This window comes from Lepidochelys olivacea, assembly GCF_965140295.1.
Source record: "Lepidochelys olivacea isolate rLepOli2 genome assembly, chromosome: 1".
Classification (NCBI taxonomy): domain Eukaryota; kingdom Metazoa; phylum Chordata; order Testudines; family Cheloniidae; genus Lepidochelys; species Lepidochelys olivacea.
The window spans coordinates 7,025,111-7,051,553 of record NC_140411.1 but is presented as its reverse complement, the minus strand read 5'-3'; the positions used below and the strand labels follow the sequence as shown (position 1 = coordinate 7,051,553).

The following is a 26,443-nucleotide window of genomic DNA, read 5'->3' as shown; positions in this document are numbered from 1 at the left end:
GGCATATTTCTGTTTCCTGACTGGCTGAGGGCTCTAGAATCTCTGTCCTGTAGATTCTCCTCAGAGTTACAGGGCTACTGGCATCTCTAACCCATCTCTGGCCTCATACCCTGCCCTCTCATGGGGTGGAATCCCGCGATCCTCCCACTCTCAGGCTGGGCCCTGGGCTACAACACACTGCAGGTTGACTGTGCCTGTCCAGCAGGTCCGAGTGGGTTTGGCACCTGTGGTTCTTCCCTCTAGGAGTCTCAGAGTAGTGATGAGACACGTGATCTGCCAGCCTTTTTGCACCAAAATACTCTTGTATCCGAACAGTAGGAATAAAGCATAACATGGGAAAATAAGATGGTTTTCAAACAGCAGTTTGTACATTGAACTCCAAACCCTCCCACTCTGACAGGGACCAGGCAAGCCGAGGGCCTTCAGACTTCCCCAGCGGTGTCTGTACCTGTCAGTCTTTAGAGCTTCTCAGCAGCAGCTGCCCCACCTCTGGACAGACTCCCAGTGCTGGCAAAACAAGCTGTGGAATGTGCCTGGAGCCCAGAAATAGGCTCTTCTGAAATTGCAGCTCCCGTGTTGTCTCTCAACCTCCCTGAAGTGCTGACTGAGAGATGGCTTTTCTTGAGCTGTTGCTTCCCTTCCTGCTTGTTTTCCAGCAGCCCTCTATGAAACGAAGAAGAGGCATACTGGTTTAACCCACTATAGCCGTGACATAAACATTCCAATAGTTAATCAAATACAGCCATACATCAAACATCCCAATAATTGGGTTTAACATACACATATCATTATGGCCGCTCAGCTGCACGTCTATCCCAGTGCTATTCCCAGGTGCTGCAAATTTTATAAATATAGGACTTAGGCAGTGAGAGAGAGAGAGAGAGGGGAATAGGCTACATTCATATGTGAAATGAAGTTCCATTTCCATGAATACTCATGCATTTTACATGAAATCCACTGCCTGCAAACTCACATCACATCTGAATAACAGGTGCTGGGGTTACTATGTACTAGAGAGTAAGAATTCAGGGAATGAATATTTCCTATACTGATCCCAATGCCTGTTATCACTCCGGATACAGGCTGCAGATTGACAGAACAGAACCTGAGGAGAACCAGTCAGCTATTAACCCAGAGACAGAGGAGCTACTAGACTTCTGTTTGCTGACTAGGGACTGAATGGGGGCTGAGACACTGCAATCTTTTCAGGTTGTGATGAAATCCAGATGACAGATGCTAGATTTCATGCCCCACTCTAACCTGAGAACTCATTTCTGAAAGAAGGTCAGAGGGGAAAGAATGGGTTGACCTGTGTGTACTAAAGTACAGATGTGTAAATATTACAAGCCAAAACTTTTCAGGGTAATACAAATATTACAAACCAAACATTCATGACATGCCTGTATATCGAAAGCCAGCAGCAGAGTTGTTGGAATCTCTACAGGAAGGAGCAGTGGTAATTTTACTGCTTAACGGCTTTTGCTTTAGAAAGTATTTCAGAAGTACTCCACATACTGTTTGCAATGGGTTTGTGCTATTAACTCTTTGTTCAGTGAACAGTTGGATGATACTCTTTCCTGGTAACTGACCAGTAGCTGTTTCTAACACTTGCATTCAGGGTCATGAATACAATCCATCTGCAATACCTGTGCAAGATTTTCCAAAAAGTCCTGAGAGAACAGAACTGCTGGCCTGTGTTTCAGAAAAGAGTGAAGCTGAGGTGCAGGAAAGGGGAGTATTATAGTGGTTGTATGTAATTTACAGCCATTACTTCTTACACATGCATGGCTGAAGTAACTTGCACACTCAGATTGATATTACTGCAAACATAGTGTTTGCATAGTCTCCCATTTTTTACATCAACCCCACCCAGCTGAAATAACCATCTGTTGTCAGCTTGTACCTTGCCAGATATCAACAGACCCTTGTATGGGGAGAGGATGCGGATCCTGTGAGGATGAAGAGAAGCCTGTAGGATGATCAGACTCTCTGGATTTACTGGCTAGGCAAAGCACTTCCCCTTCTCTTGGAGGGATTCTTGGGGGTCAGAGTGTATCACTGGGAGCATTTCTTAAGGGAAAGTTAATGGAGCCGAGTTCTGATCGAATTTACACGTGTAAATCTGGAGTGATGCATTTGATGTTACTGTTACTGAATTAAGAACCTGGTCCTAAGAATTTATTGCATGTACTGCAAAGATGCAGTGGCATAATTTGAACTCTCAGGAGTGGAGGGGAATAAAAAAGTATATACAATGAGGCAATGAAACACATTTATAAATGGCTTCAATGCAGGACAGAATAGCACAATTAATTTTTTCACCATGCACTTGCCATGTGTTTACACACAAGTCATGATACAATGGGCCACACTCAGAAGTGGAGGGCCAGAAAGAGTGTCTGTGGGAAGGTCACAATTGTAAAATCACACAATGCTGAAGTAAGCTGCAGAATTCCCAGCCACAAGATATCAAGGGGGCCAGGAATTTAGCAGGATTCAAAGAAGGACTGGATGTTTATATGGGTAACCAGAAAAACCAAATATAGTAGTGAGATTGTTTTAAAAAGTCTTGGAAGGGCTCTAAACCTTCCTGATTTACACAGCAAAATATGTCTAATTATTGGGTGTTGGGGAAATTTTTCCCCGGAGCAGATTATCTCATCGCGCCCTATTGAATGGCTTTTCCCACCTTCCTCCGAAACATCTGGAACTGGACACTGGATAGTGCACTAGATATACTGCAGATCTGATCTAGTCTGGCAGTGCCTATCTTCCTATCAATTGTGTAGATCCAAGACTATGTTTTTGCTGATCTTCCTTGAGTTCCTGGGAGTCTCTAGACTTGCACTCAGAGCAGAAAGATGTATAGATAACTATTATCTAGTCTCCCGTTCTTTTTCCTCTCAGGAAGGAAAGCTCAATACTCCTTGACCTGCCCAGTACATTATGTCAGCTGTCAATGAGACCAAATTCAGCTCTGCAGTGTTCCTTCTCAGCGGGATACCTGGGCAGGAAGATGTCCATCTCTGGATCTCTATCCCCTTCTGCTTAATGTATGTTATTTCCATAGTAGGAAATTCAGTCATTCTGTTCATTATAAAAACAGATCCAGCCCTCCATGAGCCCATGTACATTTTCCTTTCCATGTTGGCCATCACAGACCTTGGCTTATCAATAGCCACCATACCGACGATACTGGGCATATACTTGTTTAACTCTAGGGAGATCAGCCTCGATGCCTGTTTCACCCAGCTGTTCTTCATCCACTTTTTTCAATGTACTGAATCCTCTGTGCTCTTGTTGATGGCCTTTGACCGCTTCATTGCAATTCGTGACCCGCTGAGATATGGCTCTATCTTAACCCCACCGAGAATAGCCAAGATGGGACTGTTGTGTTTGCTAAGAGGGTTGGCTGTAGTAGTCCCACTCCCCCTTCTCCTGAAACAGTTCCAATACTGTAAAACCAATGTCCTCTCCCATTCCCACTGCCTGCACCACGACGTCATGAAAATGGCTTGTTCAGATATCATGGTCAACAGCATCTACGGCTTGTCTGCTAAGATCTTAACTATGGGGTTGGACTCACTGCTCATTTTCCTCTCTTATGTGATGATCCTCAAAACAGTGCTGAGAATCGCTTCCCACGCAGAGTGCATCAGGGCCTTGAACACCTGTATCTCCCACCTGTGTGCCGTCCTGCTCTTCTACACACCAGAGATCGGTGTGTCTCTGTTATACAGATTCGGAAAGGGCTCTTCTCCCTTACTTCAAATTCTCTTGGGCTACATCTCCCTGCTGATCCCGCCCCTGATGAACCCAATAGTTTACAGTGTGAAATGCAAACACCTTCGTGTGAGGATAATCAGAGCACTCTTCAAGTGAAGGGTCAGTTCATCACCTGGCTCCACCGCTGGCGACATGAGAGATGAAAAACATAGGCCACAGTCAGGGCCACATATTGCATCCTGGACCCTTACGTCTGAGACGACATGAGCTACTGATCTCCACTCTGTAGAGAAAGGATCCAACTGGTTCTAAGACCTGGAGCAGTGGGAGAGGGCCTCATGAGGGAGGGCAGGGTACTGGGGAAGGAGACCAAATCAGGCAGTAGCACTTACTAAGTGACCGTGTTCATGAAGAGCCAGGGGACTGGTAGGATGTTGGCCCATGAAGAGCCATATGGGTGGCTGCTCTGACCTCAGAATTCCTGCCTATGAACTCAACAAAGTAAAGGGGTTTGTGTTGGGATATGTAAGGGTTAAGTAGAGACATGGGAAACCGCTTGTGTGCTGGTACGTTATTGGGGAGTAAAGTCACAGGCAGGCCCCATTTCTTCGCTTAATAGCTAAGTGTCATCCCTCGCCATCCCTTTCAGCTTGTTGGGAATAAGTAAGTGTTGCAGCTGCATAAGAAATGTAATTGTCAAAAGGATACCCTTTGTGTAAAGAACAGTTCTCTCCCCCTCCCTTCCTTTCCCAGCTACATAAACGAAAACTGCTCATGGCCCCTTTCTCCCTCCCCTGAGAACTGCTGATTAAGGGACCGTGTAGCAACAAATTACTGCAAAGAAATGTATTTTCAAGGTAATAATGCCTGTATAACATGCATAATGCTGTGAATAATAGATAGGGGTGGGTATACTAATAGTATGGGTGTTTCTATTACTTAATAATGGTTTTGGGGTGTTGTAACAGATGTAGGCGTTTACAGAGTAACTTAGATATAAAGGGTGTACAGTAACTAATCTAGTGCTTACTTGACAATTAGGTCAAGGGCAACAAGTATCGCAATAAAGACACCCATACTCAAATCTGCCTCCGGGTTATCCTGCTCTCTTTTCTAACAGTTTGGATGCTGTTTCCCGTTACCCCTGGCCTGTCCCTGTCCCGTCTCTGGTTAAACATCCAGAGGCCATGAAGAAAGCTGCAGAGCTGTTCTGCTGTCGCAGTCCTGGCCCTTCCTGAGCGCTCTGGGTGCTGCGTGATCCATGGGGGCTGCACTAGCTGTGGACAGGGGCTATTCCAGGGGCACGGACACCCACCCTTCCCCCACGCCCTCAGCCACGCACTTGTGATTGAGTCGTGTGGGAGACATGATTATCGCAGGAGCACAGGAAAAGCCATTCTGGCAACCCTCCAACCCCCCATTAATGGCTCTGAGCGCAGCAGACCTGATCAGCCCACTCCCCACCGAAGCAGAGCAGAGCTGCCTGTGCGAGTGAGGGTCTGACACCCAGGAGTCCTGGCACGAGGGTCAGGCCCAGATTCCTTTCCCGGCCACTCCGTCCATGCTGTACCAGCAATGCAAAGGGATGGAAACGGGCCTCAGCTCCCTCACAGAGGCACAGCTAGCTCCTATCCCAGCCTATCCCATTCAGTGTATGGTGACCAACTTTTCAAAAAGCAAAAGTGGGACACAAGCAGGAGACCCATCCCCTTTGTGACCCCGCCCCTGCCCCCTTCTGCCCCCTTGTAGCCCCACCCTCTGCTCCTTCTATTCCCCCAGCACCCCACCCCCTACTTCTCTTTTCCTGAGATTCCACCCACCAGCCAGAGCCAGCCACAGTAAGAGCTGCCCAGGGAGTTAAAGCCACTGTGAGGGGTCCCAGACCCTCCACCTGCCCTGGAGAGGGCTCTGGGGGCCCCGAGAGAAGCCCTCAGCCTGTGTCCTCACCCCCTAGGACCTACAACCCAGAAGATGGATTGTCTGGGACTCCCATCAGCGGCCTGGGCTCCCAAGGCACCTCTTACCATGGCCCGGCCCTGGCCTGGCCATGGACCCTTGGGGGAGAAGGAGGAACAGGGGGCGAGACCTGAGGGGAAGGTTGGGGCAGAAGCCGGGCTTTAGGGGAAAAAGAGGTGCAGCAAGCCTGAACCAATGCAGAGCCCAGCAAACAGGGAGGTGGGTGGCTCCTAAGTAAAGGAGGAGGATGGGGCCAGAGGCTAGAAGACCTTATCTCTAAGGTCCTTGTAATGACTTATTCTCTTTTAAGGAATACTTAAAACATGAGCCTCCTTTGTGGGGTCACATTTCTACAGATTTCTCCAAAAGATAAGGGCAGGGTGCCTGCAGGGCTACCTCAAGCCACAAGTGGGCACTTTGGGGTGACACCCATCTTCAGGGACTTGGCCGGGGTGGACTGTGCTCTTGACAGCCATTACCAATGGGCAGAGGTCAGCCCAGCCCCCAGGCTGCTCCAAACTCTGATGTGGCAGGGGGAGAACAGGCCAGCAAATCAAACCCCTGTAACTGTCACTGCTCAGATGGCTGGAAGGCTGGGCCAGTTGGTCTGAGCATGGCTCTGCGACTCAAGACAGCTGAATTTGATTCCCTTGCTCTATGTGACAGTCGGGAAACCATTGGCTCTCTCTGAGCCTCTGCACAGGTGTATAGTAGCCTTGCCCTGCCTCACAGTGGTGGTGGATGGATAAATACATTCAAGGTTCTCAGATTCTCCGAGACCCTAAGATCAGGGCTGTGTCAGGGTTCCACGGAGCAACGTCCCTGAAACTTTTCTGTAAAAGGCCTCTTATCAAAAGCCTCCTGTGACAGTGGGCTTGTGGGAAGCCCTGTGACTCCAGCTCCTTGGTGTCTGTGGCAGATGTGAGGGAGCTTGTGGGTGACAGTGAGGGGTAGGTAGTGTATTTCTGAGTGGAGTGTTGGCCTCTCCTGGAGTCTAACTGCCAAACAATGGAGAGACAGTCATGGCGGCCTCATCTCAGATGGTCTGGCTGGGAGAAAGGTCTCAGGGCAAAAGTCAGCTTCACACCCTGGTGCTCTATCACGACGTGGCTGAGCACTGCAGTGACTGGAACCAGGCTCACACAGGTTTCAGCAAAGGCTGTTTCCACAAGAAAGGGGCAAACAGATGGGAAGATGCTCTCAGAGGCACAGGGAAACTAAGCTGGGTCCCAAGAACTCCTTGGCAGGGGCGGAGAGTTGTATGGGCCCATGGTGCCCGGGCTCCAGCAATGTTTGGGGCCAGGTCTCTCCCCCATCCCCACCTGCTGCACCCACATGCCTCCCGTGAGTGTCCCCCAGCCCCCACTTGCTGCCCCCATGCACCTCCCCCAGGCCCGGAGCATCTCTGCCTCTCCAACTGATGGTGCAGGGTCCTAGTGCCCCCATCTACTAGTGCCAGGGCAGGCTGACCCTGAGACTGCCCTTCCGCCTCAGACCCTTTCATTTTCTGGTGGGACCCTCCACCAACACATGGGGTCCCCCCGCCCACAGTCACCGCTCCTGCACCATGATGGACCGGGGCAGCCCCACCCCCAGTGAGGCTACAATGAGGGGCAGCAGCAGAGAACGAGGCCCAATGTGATGGCAGCCCTCTGTCCCCCATCATCCCCAGCACCCACCACAGGGGAGGCGAAGGGGCTTCCTGGGCCTGAGAAGAGACCAAGGAGCACACACAGTGACTGTGGCGTGAGGTGAATGTGCTGCTGTGAGAGGAGACGGGGCCCCTCCCCTGGAGCTCGCTGCTGCCAGTGGGGAGAGGGCTGGGGGGAGTCCTCCTCTTTGGCCTGCCTGCACCCCAAACTCCTCATCTCCAGCCCTGCCCCAACCCAGAGCCTGCACCCCAACCCTCTGCCTTATCCCTGAGCCCCCCCACACCCCAGTCCCACTCCACAACCCTCACCGCTGCACCTCTGCATGAGCCCCTCCTATACCCCTTAACCCCTCATCACCATACCCACCCCAGAGCCCTCGCATTTTTACATTATTTTAAAAAATACACAGTAACTCCTCACTTAACGTTGTAGTTGTATTCCTGAAAAATGCTATTTTAAGTGAAACGATGTTAAGTGAATCCAGTTTCCCCATAAGAATTACTGTAAATAGGGTTATGTTCCAGGGATTTTTTTTTTGCCAGACAAAAGACTATATATATATATATACACACACACACACACAATATAAGTTTTAAACAGTTTAATACTGTACACAACAATGATGATTGTGAAGTTTGGATGAGGTGGTGGAGTCAGAGGGTGGGATAGTTCCCAGAGAATGCCTTACTTCTCAATAATTAACTAGCACTCTGCTGAGCCCTCAAGGGTTAACACATTGTTGTTAATGTAACCTCACACTATGGGCTGGGAACTTGGCTTGAAACAAAGGGTTCCTACCATATGGAACAAACACTTAAGGTGGGTAGTGACATCATCTCTTGGCCTCACTCCCCACACAAGGGAACTCCTGGAAACACCTGAGGAACAAAACTGAACTGGGGGATGTTGGGGTCCCAGGCTATAGGGATTTCTAACCTGTGCATGAAAACTTGGTGTACTGCTTGTTTCATCAGTCAGGGTGAGAAATGACTAATTCAAATCCTATCTATCTAGTATGTTAGCCTTAATTTGCAGTTTTGTTTATTTGCCAGGTAATCTGTTTTGATCTGTTTGCTATCACTTATAATCTCTTAAAATCTATCTTTCTGTAGTTAATAAACTTGTTTTATGTTTTCTCATAACGTTTGTTTTGAGTGAAGTGTCTGGAAAAACCTCAGCTCTGTAAAAAAAAAGAGCTGTTGCATATCTATCCCACATCGAGGGGAAAGGGACCTATATTAATGAGTTTGGAATGTGCAGATACCTGTGCAGTGCAAGGTGGTATAAATCTGGGTTTATACTGCAGCAAGGGTGCAAGGCTGGGGAGCTGGAAAATTTGCTGTTGTCTCCTATTTGTCTTTGAGTGGCTTAGGTAAAGCACTCAGGTAGCTCAGTTTGGTGTGCAGCACCACCTGCTGTCTTGTTGGGTGATAACAGGGACTGGAGAGGCTGGTCCTGTCACTAGCAGAGCAGTGTGAGAGAGGCCAGCCCAGCTGAATGGCTAAGGGGCTCAGCGGTTCCACCCACTCCCAGACTGCATTACGGGGGTTATATCCCATCACAGAGATTTAAAATTAACTAATACATTAAACAGTAAAAGTCACCAGGACCAGATGATATTCACCCAAGAGTTCTGAAGGAGCTCAAACGTCAAATTGCAGAACTACCAACTGTGGTATGTAATCTATCACTTAAATTAGCCTCTGAACCAGATGACTGGGTAATAGCTAATGTGATGCTCATTTCTAAAAAAAAGGCCCAGGGATGATCCCAGTAATTACAGGCCACTAATACTAACTTCAGTAGCAGGCATATTGGTTGAAACTATAGTAAATAACAGAATTATCAGACACATACATGAACATGATTTGTTGTGGAAGGGTCAATATTGCTTTTGCAAAGGGAAATCGTGCCTCACCAATCTATTAGAATTCTTTGAGCAGGTCAGCAAAAATGTGAGCAGGGATGATCCAGAGGATACAGTGTACTTGGACTTTCAGAAAGCCTTTGACAAGGTCCCCCACCAAAGGCTCTTAAGAAAAGTAAGCAGTCATGGGATAAGAAGGAAGGTTCTGTCCTGGATCAGTAACTGGTTAAAAGATAGGGAACACAGGGTAGGAATGAATGGTCAGTTTTCAGAATGGAGAGAAGTAAATAATGGTGTCCCACAGGGATCTGTACTGGGACCAGTGCTGTTTAACCTAGTCATAAATGATCTGGAAAAAGTATAAGCAGTGAGGTGACAAAATTTCAGACGAGACAAAATTATTCAATATACTTAAGTCCAAAGCAGCCTGTGAAGAATTACAAAGGGATCTCAGAGAACATTGTGATTGGGCAACAAAATGGCAGATGAAATTCAGTGATGATAAATGCAAAGTAATGCACATTGGAAATATATAATCCCAACTACACATACACAATAATGGTTCCAAATTAGCTGTTAGCACTCAAAAAAAGAGACCTTGGAGTCACTGTGGATAGTTCTGTGAAAATATCTGCTCAATGTGCAGCAGCAGTCAAAAAAAGTTAGCAGAATGTTGGGAACAATAGGTGGTGGATATAATAGGCCAGGAGAGGCTAAGCCTCCTCCGGCACAGCTGTGGCCACTGGACGCCAGTTGCAGGGTTTGCACAGAGAAGTTTTTGGGTCTTTTAATGTACCGTACAAGTTCCAGGCTGTGCCCCTTAACCTGCGCTGGCAATCTTGCACTGCTTTTTTGGTGAGACAGCCAGCCTCTGTTTGTTAGCCTGAATGATAATACAAACTGTCCACCAGGTTTCCATATGCAGGCTAGAAATCCCTTTAGCCTGGGACCCAGCACTCCACCCCCACCCCGCCACCCCAGTTCCGTCTTTGTTCCTCAGATGTTTCCAGGAGTGCTCTTGTTTGTGGAGTGCAGCCAAGAGATGATGTCATGTTATGCTCATAAGAAGCATATGGAATCTTTTAAAGAGGATAAGGCAATATGCCGCATTTATTGAGAGTACAATTTAAGCATTAAAATCAGCATATGATTCCATTCACCACCCCTCCCCCCTGCCCCCAAAGGTTCTGCAGCTGGATTTTATAGTTACCAGTCCTTAGTGTTGCTTGGTCAGTTCCAGTGCCCAGCTGAAACTGCACACAAGAGAGGGGAGCTGGGCCTCTGTCGAACACGTTCAAAGAGCCGATATTAATGTAGAATGAACCCAAAGTGCCATGGCAACACACCCTTCTTTTACAGTAATAAGTTCCCACCCAAGTGTCTGGACCTTGCTGTGTTACATAGGAGCTGTTAGTCAAGGTTGCTCCAATCAACATCATTTGGGTTGTTACTGGGAGTTATCTGCAGCTGTTTATTATCTCATCCCTCTGGCTCCACTCTTTATCTTGTCCTTGGGGTGTCTGCCTTTGCTTTAGGATTGTCAATCTGCCAGACAGATGAAATTTGGTGCCTCTCAACTCCTCCACTTCCTCCTTGACCATCCGGCCCAGCTGTCTTTTCTTAGTTAATTCCCATACATTCTTCACTCACATACCAAACAGTAAGCATTAAAATCATTAGTACAATCAACAAAGAATAAACTCAGAACAATTTCTTCTTACTAATTCAAAGCTATCAAAATGGAGTATAAAGCAAAATAAACAAAATGGAGTACAATTTACTTGAGGCAATTTCTTCACCTTTGGCTTATGCTTGCAGTCACACCCCACCTTATACAGTGGAAAAATACAGGTAGCAAAATGGAGTTTAGTGTCATATGGTCTGGTCCCATGCCCTGGCATGCCCTGCTGAGTCATAGCAGCCATTAGCCATAGGCTGTCTGGAGCAGTCTCAGGAAGGCTCACCAGGTGGGAGACAAGCTTCTCCTAGGGACTATTGTTCCCCCTACTGATCCATTATCCTGAATAAGCACTTCAGAACCAGTTGTCTTGACTGGAAGTACATTGTCTAGTGAGTGTCACCCATGCGCAAATACATTTGAAATAAAGATACATAGTCAACATCCATAACTTCAGACATAAAATGATACATGCTTACAACTAGGATCATCGTATTCTGCAAATCATAACTTTTCCATAGACACCTCACAAGGTATGTTTTGTACTCAATGCATCATAACTATGTCATAATCACATGAGGGCAGTGTCACAATGGCCGCCTCCCCTGCCCTGGAATCTGCATGGCACGTATAAAAAGCTCACGTTCTTTGGAGGAGACAAGCTTTTCCTGTGGGGTGACTTGGGGGTCTCATGAGAGGAGGAGCTGCATGGCTGGGAGGCGGGGCTCTGGCCGGTCCGTGGTTGGGTGGGGTTCGGGGCTCCAGCCTAGGGGGCTCGGGAGGCTCTGGGCTTCTCTAGGATGGGGGGGGAGCTTTGCGCTCTGGCTGCAGGGGTGGGGGGATTGTGCCTTGGGTAAAGGGGGTGAGGCCATGGGGGATAGCATCCCCAAATGTGGGCTCCGCCTGCTGCCCATGTTGGGAATCATTAGGAAAGGTACAGGTAACAAGAGAGAAAATATCATGTTGCCTCTGTATAGATCCCTGGTATACCCACACCTTGAATACTGCACATAGTTCTGTTTGCCCCATCTCAAAATATACATATTTGAACTGGAAAAAGTAAAGAGAAAGGCAAGAAAAATCTTTAGGGGTATGGAACATCTTCCATATGAAGAGGGATTAATAAGACTGGGACCGTTCAGCTTGGAAAAAAGACCACTAAGGGGGGACATGATAGAAGTCTATAGATTCATGGGTGGAGTGAAGACAGTGAAACAGGAAGTGTTATTTACCCCTTCACAAGAACCAGGGCTCACCCAATGAAGTTACTAGACAGCAGGTTTAAAAAAAAAACAAACAGAAGGAAGTTCTTTTTCACAGAATGCACAGTCAGCCTGTGGGACTTATTGCTAAGGGATGTTGTGAAGGCCAAAAGTATAACTGGGTCCAAAACAGAATTTGATAACTTCATGGAGGATAAGTCCATCAATGGCTATTAGCCAATATGGTCAGGGATGCAGCCCAGGCTCTGGGTGTCTGTAAACCTCTGACTGCCAGAATCTGACAGCTGATGACTGGTGATGGATGGCTGAATAATTGCCCTGTTCTGTTCATTCCCTCTGAAGTATTTACATGGGCAGTGTCAGAAGACAGGACACTGGGCTAGATGAATCATTGGCCTGATCCAATATGGCAGTTATTATGTTCTTCAATTGTGCCATTGATGGATGGACTGCTGCAGAGAAGCCATTTCCAGGGGATCCCTCTGATATAGAGCTGGCATAGAGACACACTAGCAGATGTCCAGGGGCTGCTCTGTGAGGGAGGCTGATGGGGGCTAGTATTGTCACCTAGGGGTATGGTCCTGTAGCATGAGTGATAGAGGCCCATGGTTTGAGCTAGAGCTGGGCTGGAAAATACACTTTCTTCGCCTCCCCCATGAGAAATGTTGGCCCAAACTAAAATGTTTCTTTTTCATCCTTTTTTTTTTCCAGCGAGTTTTCATAGAAAATGGATCATTTTTCTCTGAAAGCTCAGCTGCCAGCTGTTTTTTCACACAATGCACAGTCAACCTGTGGAACTTCTTGCCAGAGGATGTTGTGAAGGCCAAGAGTATAACAGGACTCAAAAAATAACTAGATAGTTCATGGAGTATAGGTCCATCAATGGCTATTAGCCAGGATGTGCAGGGGTGGTGTCCCTAGCCGCTCTCTGTCAGAAGCTGGGAATTGTGACAGAGGATGGATCACTTGATGATTACTTGTTCTGTTCATTCCCTCTGGGTCACCTGGCATTGGCCATTGTAAGAAGACAGAAAACTGGACTAGATGGACTTTTGGTCTGTCCCAGTATGGCCGTTCTTAGTTCTTATGTTCTTATGCCATGATGCTGCTCAGCTGCAACTACCTGGATCCCCAAGAGAAATTGGAGGTTTTTATCTGCCTGTTCCTCATTACATAAATTAAGGTTGCACTGACGGAGTCTATGGCTGCATTCTGAGTATGGGAAGGTCGAAACATCCCTGCCAGGCTATGGGTGATGTATTGTGCCCATCAGCTACTCTAACCAGCCTTCCCATGTCTATGAAGGTGGGTAGTAGCTACTGTGACAGGCTCTGGTAGCACATCTCTGATTAACCTGTGTTAGCCGGGAGCTGGAGAGGGTCCTAGAGAAGTTGTGGAGGCCCACAGATTTGTGGGTGGCTGGGCCTACCTACAAGTGGATAGCTGAGGTCTGTGCCTGACTATGGAGATCCCTGGATCCTGGGGCCCCTTGCTTATTCCTCTGGGAGAATTATAGGACTGGAAGAGACTTGTAGAGGTCATTGAATCCAGACCCCTGTGCTCATAGCAGGACTAAATATTATCTAGACCATCCCTGACAGGTCTTTGTCTAAACTGCTCTTAAAAATTTCCAATGACGGGGACTCCACAACCTCCCTAGGCAATTTATTCCAGTCATTAACCACCCTGACCTCCATGGGTGATTTATTCCATCACTTAACTACGTTGACAGTTAGGAAGTTTTTCCCGTACTAGAATGAACCAAGGATTAAAGCTGGTGCACATTAAACTAATCAGCTGAGGTTCCCTTATGGCCAAGTGGCCCCCAAGGGAATGTGCTGGCATGCTTCATAAAGACAGTCACATCCCTATCTGAACAGATACTGCCTGCTGCCAGTGCAATCTCTCTGATGACTCCGTGTCGTTTAGGGTGAAGACCTCTGGTGTCAGCATCTGCATGCCTACCAGGAACTGGGTACGTTGGCAGGTTTCACTATCTTTAAAATGTGAAGTGAAGGGTAAAGGCTGGAAGCTGTTTCCATTGCCAGATGTTCTGTGCAGTGGCAGAGGACACAGCTGGGCTCTCGGGGTGACTCAGTGAAGGGGCTGGAGGTCAGTTAGCGCTAGGGTAGCATGGGATCCCCTCCGTTACATATACGGATCCCCTCCCCCCCATGCTCCATGGTGAATTATTCCAGCTACACAGAAATCTGACATTCAAAGCGGGGTTCTAATGTTAAAATCCCGATGCCCCGAGTCAGGATTTCTCCAGGGGTCCCATTTCTAGAGTTGCTGTGTGCTCTGGGCCCGATCCTGCCAGGGGCTGAGCAAGAGGACACCCCACAAAATATCAGTGACTAGTTCCCAAATTGCATCAAGTTTATTTTCTCCTGGAAATTTAATCAGCAAATGCAGTTTCAAAGGTTTTATTGTCATGGACAATTGTGAGTGCAGGAATTCAGAGCTGCATTGCTCTGTAGTAACAAGTCCGATAGGGCATATTTCTGTTTCCTGACTGGCTGAGGGCTCCAGGACTTATGCCCTGTAGAGACACCTCAAAATTACAGGGCTACTGGCATCTCTGCCCCCTCTCTGGTCAATGAGTACCACATGTCAGGCCTTGTAGCCTTATCTCTCATGGGGTGGAATCCCGCGATCCTCCCACCCTCAGACTGGGCTCTGGCTACAGCACAGTCATGGTTGACTGTGCTTGAAGAGCAGGTCTGAGTGGGTTCGGCACCTGTGGTTCTTCCCTTTGTGAGCCTGTGACTAGTGGTGGGATGAGTGACCAGCCAGCCTCCGTGAACCAAAATAGTGTTTAATCTAAACAGCAGGAATAAAGTGTAACATGGGAGAATAAGGGTTTTCAGACAGGGGCCCAGGCAGGCCATGCACTTTCAGACTTCCCCAGCGGTGTCTGTCCGTGTTATTCTGAAGAGCTTCTCAGCAACAGCTGCCCCACCTCTGGACAGACTCCCAGTGCTGGCAAAACAAGCTATGTGCTGTGGCTGGAGCCTGGGAATAGGCTCTTCCCAGTTTATAGCTCTAGTGTTGTCTCTCAACCTCCTTGAAGTGCCTATTGAGAGATGGCTTTTCTTGAGCTGTTGCTTCCCTTCCTGCTTCTTTTCCGTCAGCCTGCTGTTAAACTGAGAAGAGCCACACTGGTTTCACCGAATGTAGCCATAACATAAACACTACAGTAGTTAACCCAATACAGCTCTACAGAAAACATCCCAAGAACTGTGTTTAACATACACATTCTTTATGGCAACTCAGCTCCATGCCTGTCCCAATACCTTTCTCGGGTGCTACGGATTTCATGAATACAGGACAGCCAGCCAGAAAGCAATAGACTACTTTCATGTTGGAAATGAAATTTCACATGCATTTGACTTTGAAATACACGTCCTGCAGACCCTCAACATGGCTGAATAACAGGTGCTGTGGTTACTATGTAGGTTTCAGAGTAGCAGCTGTGTTATTCTGTATTCACAAAAAGAAAAGGAGGACTTGTGGCACCTGACAGACTAACAAATTTATTTGAGCATAAGCTTTCGTGAGCTACAGCTCACTTCATCGGATGCATCCCATGGAAAATACAGTGGGGAGATTTTATATACACAGAGAACATGAAACAATGGATGTTACCATACAGAATGTAACAAGAGTGATCAGGTAAAGTGAGCTATTACCAGCAGGAGAGCCGGGGGTGGGAGGGAACCTTTTGTAGCGATAATCAAGGTGGGCCATTTCCAGCAGTTGACAAGAACATGTGAGGAACAGTGGGCGGGTGGGGGGATAAACATGAGGAAATAGTTTTACTTTGTGTAATGACACATCCACTCCCAGTCTTTATTCAAGCCTAAGTTAATTGTATCCAGTTTTCAAATTAATTCCAATTCAGCAGTCTCTCATTGGAGTCTGTTTTTGAAGATTTTTTTGTTGAAGAATTGCCACTTTACTAGACCAGTGGATTTCAACCTGTGGTCTGTGGCCCATGGGGGTCTGCGGACAATGCCTAACATTTCCAAAGGTATTCACACCTCCATTCAAAATTTATTAGGGCTCTACAAATGAAAAAAATGTTGACAATCACTGTATTAGAGACTGAGAGCCCAAAGAATGAATATTTCATGTACTGATCCCAGTGCCTGTTACCACTCCGGGTACAGGCTTCAGACTGACAGAACAGAACCTGAGGAGAACCAGTCAGCTATTAATTAACCCAGGGACAGAGGAGCTCCTAGACTTTTGATTGCTGACAAGTGGTTGGCTGATGGCTGAGATGCAGGGTTCTGAACAAATCCAGATGACAGATGTTACTTTTTAAGTCCCACTCTAACCTGAGAAATCATCTCTGAAAGAAGATCAGAGAGGAAAGATTGGGTTTACATGTATTTGAGAAGTACTGCACATACTGTTTGCAATGAGTTTGTGCTATTAATTCTTTGTTCAGTGAACAGATGCATGATACGGTCTCCTGGTAACAAACCAGAAGCCATTTCTAACACTTATATTCAGCACATAAGAACATAAGAATGGCTAAACTGTGTCAGACCAAAATGGAACCAGATTGCTGGCACTTAACATTAAAAAGTTTGTAGAGTAGTTTTTAAAGTAAGGGCTGGGGGAAAGCTGGCCGCTGCGGAGGAGCACATGGTTTGGACAGAGACATCCATTAGGAGGGGATCTATTAATGGAGATTCACTATGTCCTAGTGAGTAGAAGATGGAAGATGATAAAATACAGGTAGGATCTGATGAGAAATAGTCAAATGAAAAAGAGTCTCATTCAATTACATCACGTAATAGCAGAAAGCTAAAAAGTGACAATTTTAAGTGCTTATATACAAATGCTAGAAGTCTAAATACTAAGATGGGTGAACTAGGGTGGCTTGTATTTAATGAGGACATTGATATAATAGCAATCACAGAAACTAGAGTGCTTCGTATTAAATGAGGCTATTGATATAACAGGCATCACAGAAACGTAGTGAAATGAGGATAATCAATGGGACGCAATAATACCAGAATACAAAATCTATTGGAAGGACAGAACAGGTCGTGCCGGTGGGGTAGTGGCACTATACGTTAAAGAAAGCATAGAATCAAACGAAGTAAAAATATTAAATGGATGAGCCTCTGAAGCTAGTATTGTTATACCAATAAAATAAAAGAAACAGCAGGATCTTATTAAAGGGACCAGGCAAAATGCCACATTTATTGTAAATATAATAATAAAAAGATATATATATATATATATATATATATATATATATATATATATATATATATAAACCTCACATTGTTGTATCATTGCTTATTCCTTACTTAACTATATATATATATATATATATATATATATATATATATATATATATATATATATATATATATTCATTCATTCATTCATACCAGTTCTGCATAAGGGTTATAGTTACCAGCCTAGAAGTTGCTCGTGACAGAGTACTGGCCAGGTAGCCTGTACACAAGAGTGGAGCCGAGTCTGTGTCAGATGAGCATCCGATGCTCCTGAAGAGTAGTGGCAGAACCGGAGACTCAAAGTTCTCAGTCCTTAGAGTCTGTTTTTATAGGAATTTCTTCCTATGCCAGTCCATGGAAACTGCTTTGTCATATTGTTAGTCATGACGGCTCCGGGACGGCTGTCAGGTGCTCATCAGCTTTCTTCATCCTTTGAATTGGTCGGGTGGATCCCAGTATGCCCTCCGGGGGTTCTCTGGTTGTTTCCACCTGGTGCCTTCTTCGGCTGATTGATACCGAATTCCTAGGCTGGCACTTCCCCGATTATTCCAAACCAACCATTCATTCACATACATTCTTTACTCTAATAAGAACACATTTATCATTTCACCGAGTATTGTTATTTATTTGAGACTCTCTTTCTCTTAACATTCCTTCAGTATTAACTTTCTTTTAACATACAAAGGTGTTATTTATTTGAGACTCCCCCTCTTTTAACATTCCTGATACAAACTATGGAGGGTGGGAGTCTCTATGTGATATTTCTATGAGCGCCGCTCCAATTAACGGCTTTTCGTGGTTGTTGTTACAATAACAAGAAAACATGTCAATCTCCATTACAAAGTATCAGTTTACAGAGTAGAGTCAATTGAGCATAACCATTTGAGAAAGTAAGGTTAATTGAGTGGTTTACATTCATAAGCGTCAAACTCAATTACAATCAAGAGAAAGTTGTCAACTCAGAGAGAGTAGAGTCAATTGAGTGGTTTAGGTTTGCAGGTGTCTATCTTAATCACAAAGTACCGCTTAGGGTTAATTAATGGCTCACAAGGTACTTACAGTCAATTGAAGGTTTGCAAACTTTAACACAGACACCGGCAACAGTTATGGGGAGTTGCAAATCAATATTGCAGATTTACAATTATTTCAAATAGAAGAATTACAAATGTTATAAGCAGAAAATAGTAGAATTACAAATGTTATAAACAGAATTACAAATATTATAAACTGGAGTTGCAAATCAATATTGCAGATTTACAATTATTTCAAATAGGAGAATTACAAATGTTATAAGCAGAATTACAAATATTAAGAATATGCCTACATAATAAACAGCCTGGAAGCATGGGACCCACGGGGGCAAGGTTGGAGCTCTGCCGCACTATGTTTTGGTGATCTTCCTTGAGCTCCTGGAAGTCTTTAGACTTGCACTGAGAGAAGAAAGATGTCTCGTTCAATATAATCTAGTCTCCTGTTATTTTTCCTTTCAGGAAGGAAAGCTCAATACTCCTCGGACCTGCCCAGTACATTATGTCAGCTGTCAATGACACCAAATTCAGCTCTGCAGTGTTCCTTCTCAGTGGGATACCCGGGCAGGAAGACGTCCATCTCTGGATCTCTATCCCCTTCTGCTTAATGTATGTTATTTCCATAGTAGGAAATTCGGTCATTCTGTTCATTATAAAAACAGAACCAAGCCTCCATGAGCCCATGTACATTTTCCTTTCCATGTTGGCCGTCACGGACCTTGGCTTATCCATAGCCACCATACCGACGATACTGGGCATATACTTGTTTAACTCTAGGGAAATCAGCCCTGATGCATGTTTTGCTCAGCTGTTCTTCATCCACTCTCTTTCATTCATTGAATCCTCTGTGCTCTTGTCGATGGCCTTTGACCGCTTCATCGCCATCTGTGACCCTCTGAGATATGTTTCCATCTTAACCCCACTGAGAATAGCCAAGATGGGACTGGTGCTTGTGCTAAGAGCAGTGGCCTTAGCATTCCCACTCCCCTTTCTCCTGAAACGGTTCCGATACTGTCAAGCCAATGTCCTTTCCCATTCCTACTGCCTGCACCAGGAGGTCATGAAGTTGGCTTGTTCAGACATCACAGTCAACAGTATCTATGGCTTGTTCATAATAGTCTCCACGGTGGGGCTGGACTCACTGCTCATCCTGCTATCTTACGTGATGATCCTCAAAACAGTGCTTAGCATCACATCCCACACAGAGAGCCTCAGAGCCTTGAGCACCTGCATCTCCCATGTCTGTGCTGTCCTGATCTTCTACATTCCAGTGATTGGTCTTTCTGTGATACACAGATTTGGGAACAGCTCTTCTCACTTCTTTCAGATTCTCCTGGGCTATGTCTACCTGCTGGTCCCACCACTGATGAATCCAATTGTGTACAGTGTGAAAAGCAAACACCTTCGTGCAAGGATAATAAGGGTGTTCGTCAAGTGAAGGGCCAGTTCATCACCCGGCTCCTGCAATGGTGACATGAGCTGCTATCTCCACTCTCTACAGAGAGGTTCAGACAGGTTCTAAGGCCTGAAGGAATGGGAGAGGGGCTGGTGAGGGAGGACAGTGCAGTGGAGGAAGGAGACCAAGGCAGGAAGCAACATTTACAAAGTGAGTATATTCGTGGAGAAGCAGGGGACCTGTGGGATCTTGGCTAATAAAGGGCCATATCAGTTGTTGCTCCAATCTCAGAATTCCTTCAAATACAATCACTAAGAGAAGTGGTGTGGATCTTGTTTCCCATTATACCTGGCCTGTCACATTGTCCCATCTCTGGTTAAACATCCACAAGCCATGAAAAAAAAGCTGCAAACCTGTTCTGTAGTCATAGTCCTGGCCTTTCTTGAGCACTCAGGGTGCTGCATGACCCAGCCGTGCTGCAACCGCTGTTGACAGGGTCTATTCAGGGGTCATGGACACCCACCCTTCCCCCACATCCTCAGTCAGGTGCTTAAAACTGAGTCATGTCTGAGACATGATTAATGCAGGATCCCCAGGAGAAGCCATTCAGTCAGACTCTCCCCCGTTGATGGCTCTGCACCCAACACACCTGCTGAGCCCACTCTTCACCGAGGCAAAGCAGAGCTGAGAGTGGGAGGGAGGATCTGAAACACAGGAGTCCTGGCAAGACACTCTCACCCAGATTCCCTCCTCCTCCCCTCCGTTTGTGCTGTCCCAGCAATGCAAAGGGGTGGAAATGACCTCAGGTTCCCCACAGAGGCATGGCTAATTCCTATCCCAGCCCAGCCCATTCACTGTAGGGTGACCACCTTTTCAAAAGGCAAAAACAAAACAGCTTTGGCACTCCCCATGCCCTTCCTCTTCCCCCTGAGGCCCTACCCCCTGCTCCTTTTCCTCTCCCAAGGCTCTGATCCTAGCCAGCCTGGAAGCTTAGAATCATAGAATATCAGAGTTGGAAGGCACCTCAGGAGGTCATCTAGTCTAACCCCCTGCTCAAAGCAGGACCAATCTCCAATATTTGCCCCACATCGCTAAATGGCCCCCTCAAGGGTTGAACTCACAACCCTGGGTTTAGCAGGCCGATGCTCAAACCACTCCCCCCGGCGTGAGCCAGGCCATGGTAACAGCTGCCTAGGGAGCCCGGATGTTTCACCTGCCATGGTCAGGAAGGCCAGGGGGCCCGAAAGCAACCCCCAGCCCATGTCCCCAACCCCCAGGGCATGCCATCAAGGGAAGGTGGAGAATATGGCACTCCCCACAGTGACCTGGGCTCCCTGGGATGCTCGTCCCGCAGCCTGGGTCTGGCCAAGCTGGGGGCCGAGCCTCCGAGGAAGAGATGAGGCTGGGCTGCTGTGGGATCCAATCTGCATCCAATCCCTGTCCTGTTGGCTGGGCTGCTTAGGGAGCTCCTGGCACCTGATGCACCTGGGCTCCTGCAGGGTCCCCGCAACTGGGCTGTTGAGGGGGTCACCTACCACAGCTGGGCTGCCAGGGGCTGTTCCCGCAATGCCCACTGTGGTTGGGCTTCAGGGGGGACCCCAGGTGCCTGCAGTGAGTGGGTGCTCTGGGGGCCCCATGGATCTCCAGGGTCCCCTGCTGCCCAGTAGCTAGGAGCTGCGGGGGGCTGCAGACAGTAGTGGCTGTGAGCTGTGGGGCTGCCTGCTGATAGCAGTCCAGACCTGGGGCAGAAAATGTTGTGGAGGTCTCAGGAAGTCAAGGACTCTGTGACTTCTGTGACCTCTGTGATATAATTGTAGCCCTAATAATTATGATATGATTACAATATAGTCATAATGCATCTTGTACAAAATGAGTATTTTGAGGGTCCATGGAAAAGTTGTGATTTGCAGAATATTATGATCCTATCTTTGTGCATGTATCACTTCTGTCTCTTAAGATATGAATCTTGACTATGTATCTGTATTTCAAATGTAGTTACATCTGGGTGACACCCACTAGGCAAAATGCTTCCAGTCTAGGCAGCAGGTTGTGAAGGGCTTATTCAGGGCCATGGGCCATTAGTGGAAACAATGGGCCCTAGGAGAAGCGTATCCCCCACCTGGTGAGCCTTCCTGAGAACACTTAGGACAACCTATGGAAAATGGCCGCTTTGACTCAGCAGGGAATGCAAGGGCATGTGACCAGACCACATAACACTAAACTCCATTTTGGTATCTGTATTTTTCCACTCGGTAAGATGGGATATGACATCATCTCTTGGCCTCACTCCCCATACAAGAGAACTCCTGGAAACAGCTGAGGAACAAAGACTGAACTGGGGGAAGTGCTGGTCCCAGGCTAAAGGGATTTCTAGCTTGCATATGAAAACTTGGTGGATGGCTTGTATCATCAGACAGGGTGAGAAATTGCTAATTCATATCTATCTAGCATGTCAGGCTTATTTTGCATTTTGCTTATTAGCTAGGTAATCTGGGGAGCTGGCAAATTGGCTCTTGTGTCCTGTTTTTCCTGGAGTGGCTTAGGTAAAGGACTCAGGTATCTCAACTGGGTATGTGGCACCACCTGCTGTCATGCTGGGGCATGGAGAGATTTGTTGTGTCAAAAGTAGAGCAGTATGAGAGAGGACAGCCCAGCTGAATGGTTAGGGGGCTCAGTGATTCCAACAGCTCCAAGTCTGTACCCCGGGGGTGAGAACCCTTCAGAGAGGTTTTAGAACAAACTGATAAATGAAACAGTAATAAGTCACCAGGACCAGATGATATTCACTCAAGAGTTTTGAAGGAACTCAAATATGAAAAAGTAGAATTACTAACTGTGGTATGTAACCTGTCACTTCAATCAACCTCTGTACCAGATGCTTGGGAAATAGCTAAGGTGATGCTGATTTCTAAAAAGACTCCACAGGCGATACCAGAAATTACATGCCTGTAATCCTAATTTCAGTACCAGGCAAATTGGTTGAAATTATAGTAAAAAAAACCCAGAATTATTAGACACACACATGAACATGATTTGTTGGGGAAGAATCAACATGCCTTTTGCACAGGGAAATCATTAGAATTCTTTGAGCGGGTCAACAAAACTGTGGGCAAGGGTGATCTGTATTTGGACTTTCAGAAAGCCTTTGGTCCCTCACCAAAGTCTCTTAAGAAAAGTAAGCATTTGCAGAAGAAAGGGTCTCTCATTTATCAGTAACTGATTAAAAGACAGGAAACAAAGGGTAGGAATAAATGGTCAGTTTTCAGAATGGAGAGAGGTAACCAGTGGTGTCTCACAGGGATCTGTACTGGGACGAGTGCTGTTCCAGATATTCATAAATGATCTGGAAATAGGGGTAAGCAATAAGGTGGCAAAACTGGCAGACAAGACAAAATTATTCAATATACTTAAGTCCAAAGCAGACTGGTCAACAAAATGGCAAATGAAACTCAGAGTTGATAAAAGAAAAGTACTGCACATTGGAAAACATCATCCAAACTCTACATACAAAATGATGGTTCCAAATTAGCTGTTACCACTCAAGAAAAAGATCTTGGAGCCATGGAGGATAGTTCTCTGAAAACATCTGCTCAGTTTGCAGTTTTCAGAGGACAGTGGCAGTCAAAAAAGCTAAGAGAATGTTGGGAACCATAGGGGGCAGACATAATGGGCCAGGAAAGGGTAATTTTTTTCCTGGCATAGCTATGGACATCTGCCCCCTGTTGCGGGGTTTGCACAGGGAAGTTTTTGCTTATTAGTATGTGCCATGGAGATTCCAGGGTTGCTGAGGAGACAGTATGTGCTACTCAGCTTCCTGGCTTCATCACTAATCTCACTGGACTCCATGGAGATTATTGATGAACCCAGGAAGCTAAGTAACACAAACAGTTGTGACAGGTTGTCACCCAGGGGGTGCAGTCTGGGAGCTGTGGGAACTGCTACGCTGCTTAGCCCTCCAGCTGGGCTGGTCAATCTTACGCTGCTTTGATGATGACACAGCCAGTGTCTCCAAGCCCTGTTATCACCCAACATGACAACAGGTGGTGTCATACACCCAGCTGAGCTGCCTGAGTGCTTTAACTAAGCCATTCAAAGACAGGCAGGAGACAACAGCCAAGTTCACAGTTCCCCTGCCTTGCAGATTGCTGGAGTATAAACCAAAAATTATTCCATTTTGCACTGCACAGGATTCTCTATAGCGTAAGTTCATTAATATAGGCTGCTTTCTAGTCAAAGTGTGAAAGATATGCAACATCCTTTATTTACGGGGCTGAGATTTTCCTAGATACTTCACTCAAAACACACTGGTTATGATAAAACATAAAACAAGGTTTTTAACTACAGAAAGATAGATTTTTAAGTGATTATAAGTGATAGCTAACAGATCAAAGTAGATTACCTAGTAAATAAACAAAACAGCCCTGTGGCTGTTGCTCATCAGTTAGACCCATTCAGCCTCAAGGGCTTGAAAACACTGGTCCGGTGACTGTGCTGAAATGCTCGGCATCCCCATGATATTCCAACACTAACCTCAGAAATCCACTACCTACACCTCACTGTCACCCCCGAGCACCCCAACATCTGCCACAGAAACCAAAGAGCTGGAGTCACGGGATTTCCCAGAAGCCAGCTGTCACAGGAGGCTGTGAGAAGAGGCCTTTTATAGACAAATGTCAGAGGTGTTGCTCTATGGAACTCTGACACAGTCTGAGACCCTAAGATCAGGGCTATCTGAGCACCTTGAATGAATTTATCCTCCTGCCACCTCTGTGAGCCAGGACAGAGCTATTATCCACGTGTGCAGAGGCTCAGAGACAGCCAGTGGCTTGTCCATGGTTACACGTGGCAGGTAATCAAACCCATCTCTCTTAAGTTGCAGTGGAGTTATCTTGCATTGCAGAGCAGTGCCTAGACGACAGGACCAGCCTTCCAAGCTGTGACAGGCCCAGCTGCACTGTAGAGAGCGGGGAGGGCCAGGAGCCAGTTAAAGGGGTTTGATTCTCTGGCCTGTTCTTCCATTGACACAGCAGAGTTTAGAGCAGCCTGGGGGCTGGGCTTACTTCCGCCCTGCGGTAATGGCTTCCAAGAGCACAACACACTCTGGCCAACTGGGACGAGTGGTAGATATGCTGGAGGGGAGGGATAGGATACAGAAGGACATAGACAAATTGGAGGATTGGGCCAAAAGAAATCTGATGAGGTTCAATAAGGATAAGTGCAGGGTCCTGCACTTAGGACGGAAGAACCCAATGCACAGCTACAGACTAGGGACCGAATGGCTAGGCAGCAGTTCTGCGGAAAAGGACCTAGGGGTGACAGTAGACGAGAAGCTGGATATGAGTCAGCAGTGTGCCCTTGTTGCCAAGAAGGCCAATGGCATTTTGGGATGTATAAGTAGGGGCATAGCGAGCAGATCGAGGGACGTGATCGTCCCCCTCTATTCGACATTGGTGAGGCCTCATCTGGAGTACTGTGTCCAGTTTTGGGCCCCACACTACAAGAAGGATGTGGATAAATTGGAGAGAGTCCAGCGAAGGGCAACAAAAATGATTAGGGGACTGGAACACATGAGTTATGAGGAGAGGCTGAGGGAGCTGGGATTGTTTAGCCTGCAGAAGAGAAGAATGAGGGGGGATTTGATAGCTGCTTTCAACTACCTGAAAGGGGGTTCCAAAGAGGATGGCTCTAGACTGTTCTCAATGGTAGCAGATGACAGAACGAGGAGTAATGGTCTCAAGTTGCAGTGGGGGAGGTTTAGATTGGATATTAGGAAAAACTTTTTCACTAAGAGGGTGGTGAAACACTGGAATGCGTTACCTAGGGAGGTGGTGGAATCTCCTTCCTTAGAGGTTTTTAAGGTCAGGCTTGACAAAGCCCTGGCTGGGATGATTTAACTGGGAATCGGTCCTGCTTCGAGCAAGGGGTTGGACTAGATGACCTTCTGGGGTCCCTTCCAACCCTGATATTCTATGATTCTATGATTCTAAGTCCCTGCGGATGTGGGCCATCACAGAGTGCCACCTTGGGGCCTGATGTAGACCTGCAGCCACCCTGCCCCTCCCTCTAAGATCCTTGCAATGACTTACTCTCAGCCTGGAATACTTAAAACAAGAGCCTCTTTTGTGGGGTCACATTAATTCAGTCTTCTGAATTAATGCCTGACTAATCTAATCACCTTCTATGATGAGATTACTGGTTCTGTGGATGAAGGGAAAGCAGTGGATGTATTGTTTCTTGACTTTAGCAAAGCTTTTGACACAGTCTCCCACAGTATTCTTGTCAGCAAGTTAAGGAAGTATGGGCTGCATGAATGCACTATAAGGTGAGTAGAAAGTTGGCTAGATTGTCGGGCTCAACGGGTAGTGATCAATGGCTACATGGTCGGGGACTCTCTCCTCCGGGGGACTGAGTCATCTATCTGCCGCCCTGACCAGGAAAACCGAGAAGTCTGCTGCTTGCCAGGGGCTAAGATTCGCGATGTGACGGAGAGACTGCCGAGACTCATCAAGCCCTCGGATTGCTACCCCTTCCTGCTTCTCCACGTGGGCACCAATGATACTGCCAAGAATGACCTTGAGCGGATCACTGCGGACTGTGTGGCTCTAGGAAGAAGGATAAAGGAGTTGGAGGCGCAAGTGGTGTTCTCGTCCATTGTC

General features: G+C 46.7%; 3 protein-coding genes across 3 annotated transcripts in view; 2 read left to right on the top strand and 1 right to left on the bottom strand.

Moving 5' to 3' along the window:
• LOC311513771 (olfactory receptor 51G2-like) overlaps positions 1–26,443 on the bottom strand; it is a gene marked incomplete at both ends in the record, with an annotated part of 350,119 nt that overhangs the window by 314,759 nt on the left and 8,917 nt on the right. The window lies entirely within an intron of this gene.
• LOC311513687 (olfactory receptor 51G2-like) lies at positions 2,947–3,882 on the top strand (the record flags this gene model as incomplete). The annotated part of the gene is made up of 1 exon (XM_084615674.1): positions 2,947–3,882. The coding sequence occupies one exon, from the start codon at positions 2,947–2,949 to the stop codon at positions 3,880–3,882; it is 936 nt and encodes a 311-aa protein (XP_084471800.1).
• LOC311513466 (olfactory receptor 51G2-like) lies at positions 18,894–19,829 on the top strand (the record flags this gene model as incomplete). The annotated part of the gene is made up of 1 exon (XM_084615337.1): positions 18,894–19,829. The coding sequence occupies one exon, from the start codon at positions 18,894–18,896 to the stop codon at positions 19,827–19,829; it is 936 nt and encodes a 311-aa protein (XP_084471463.1).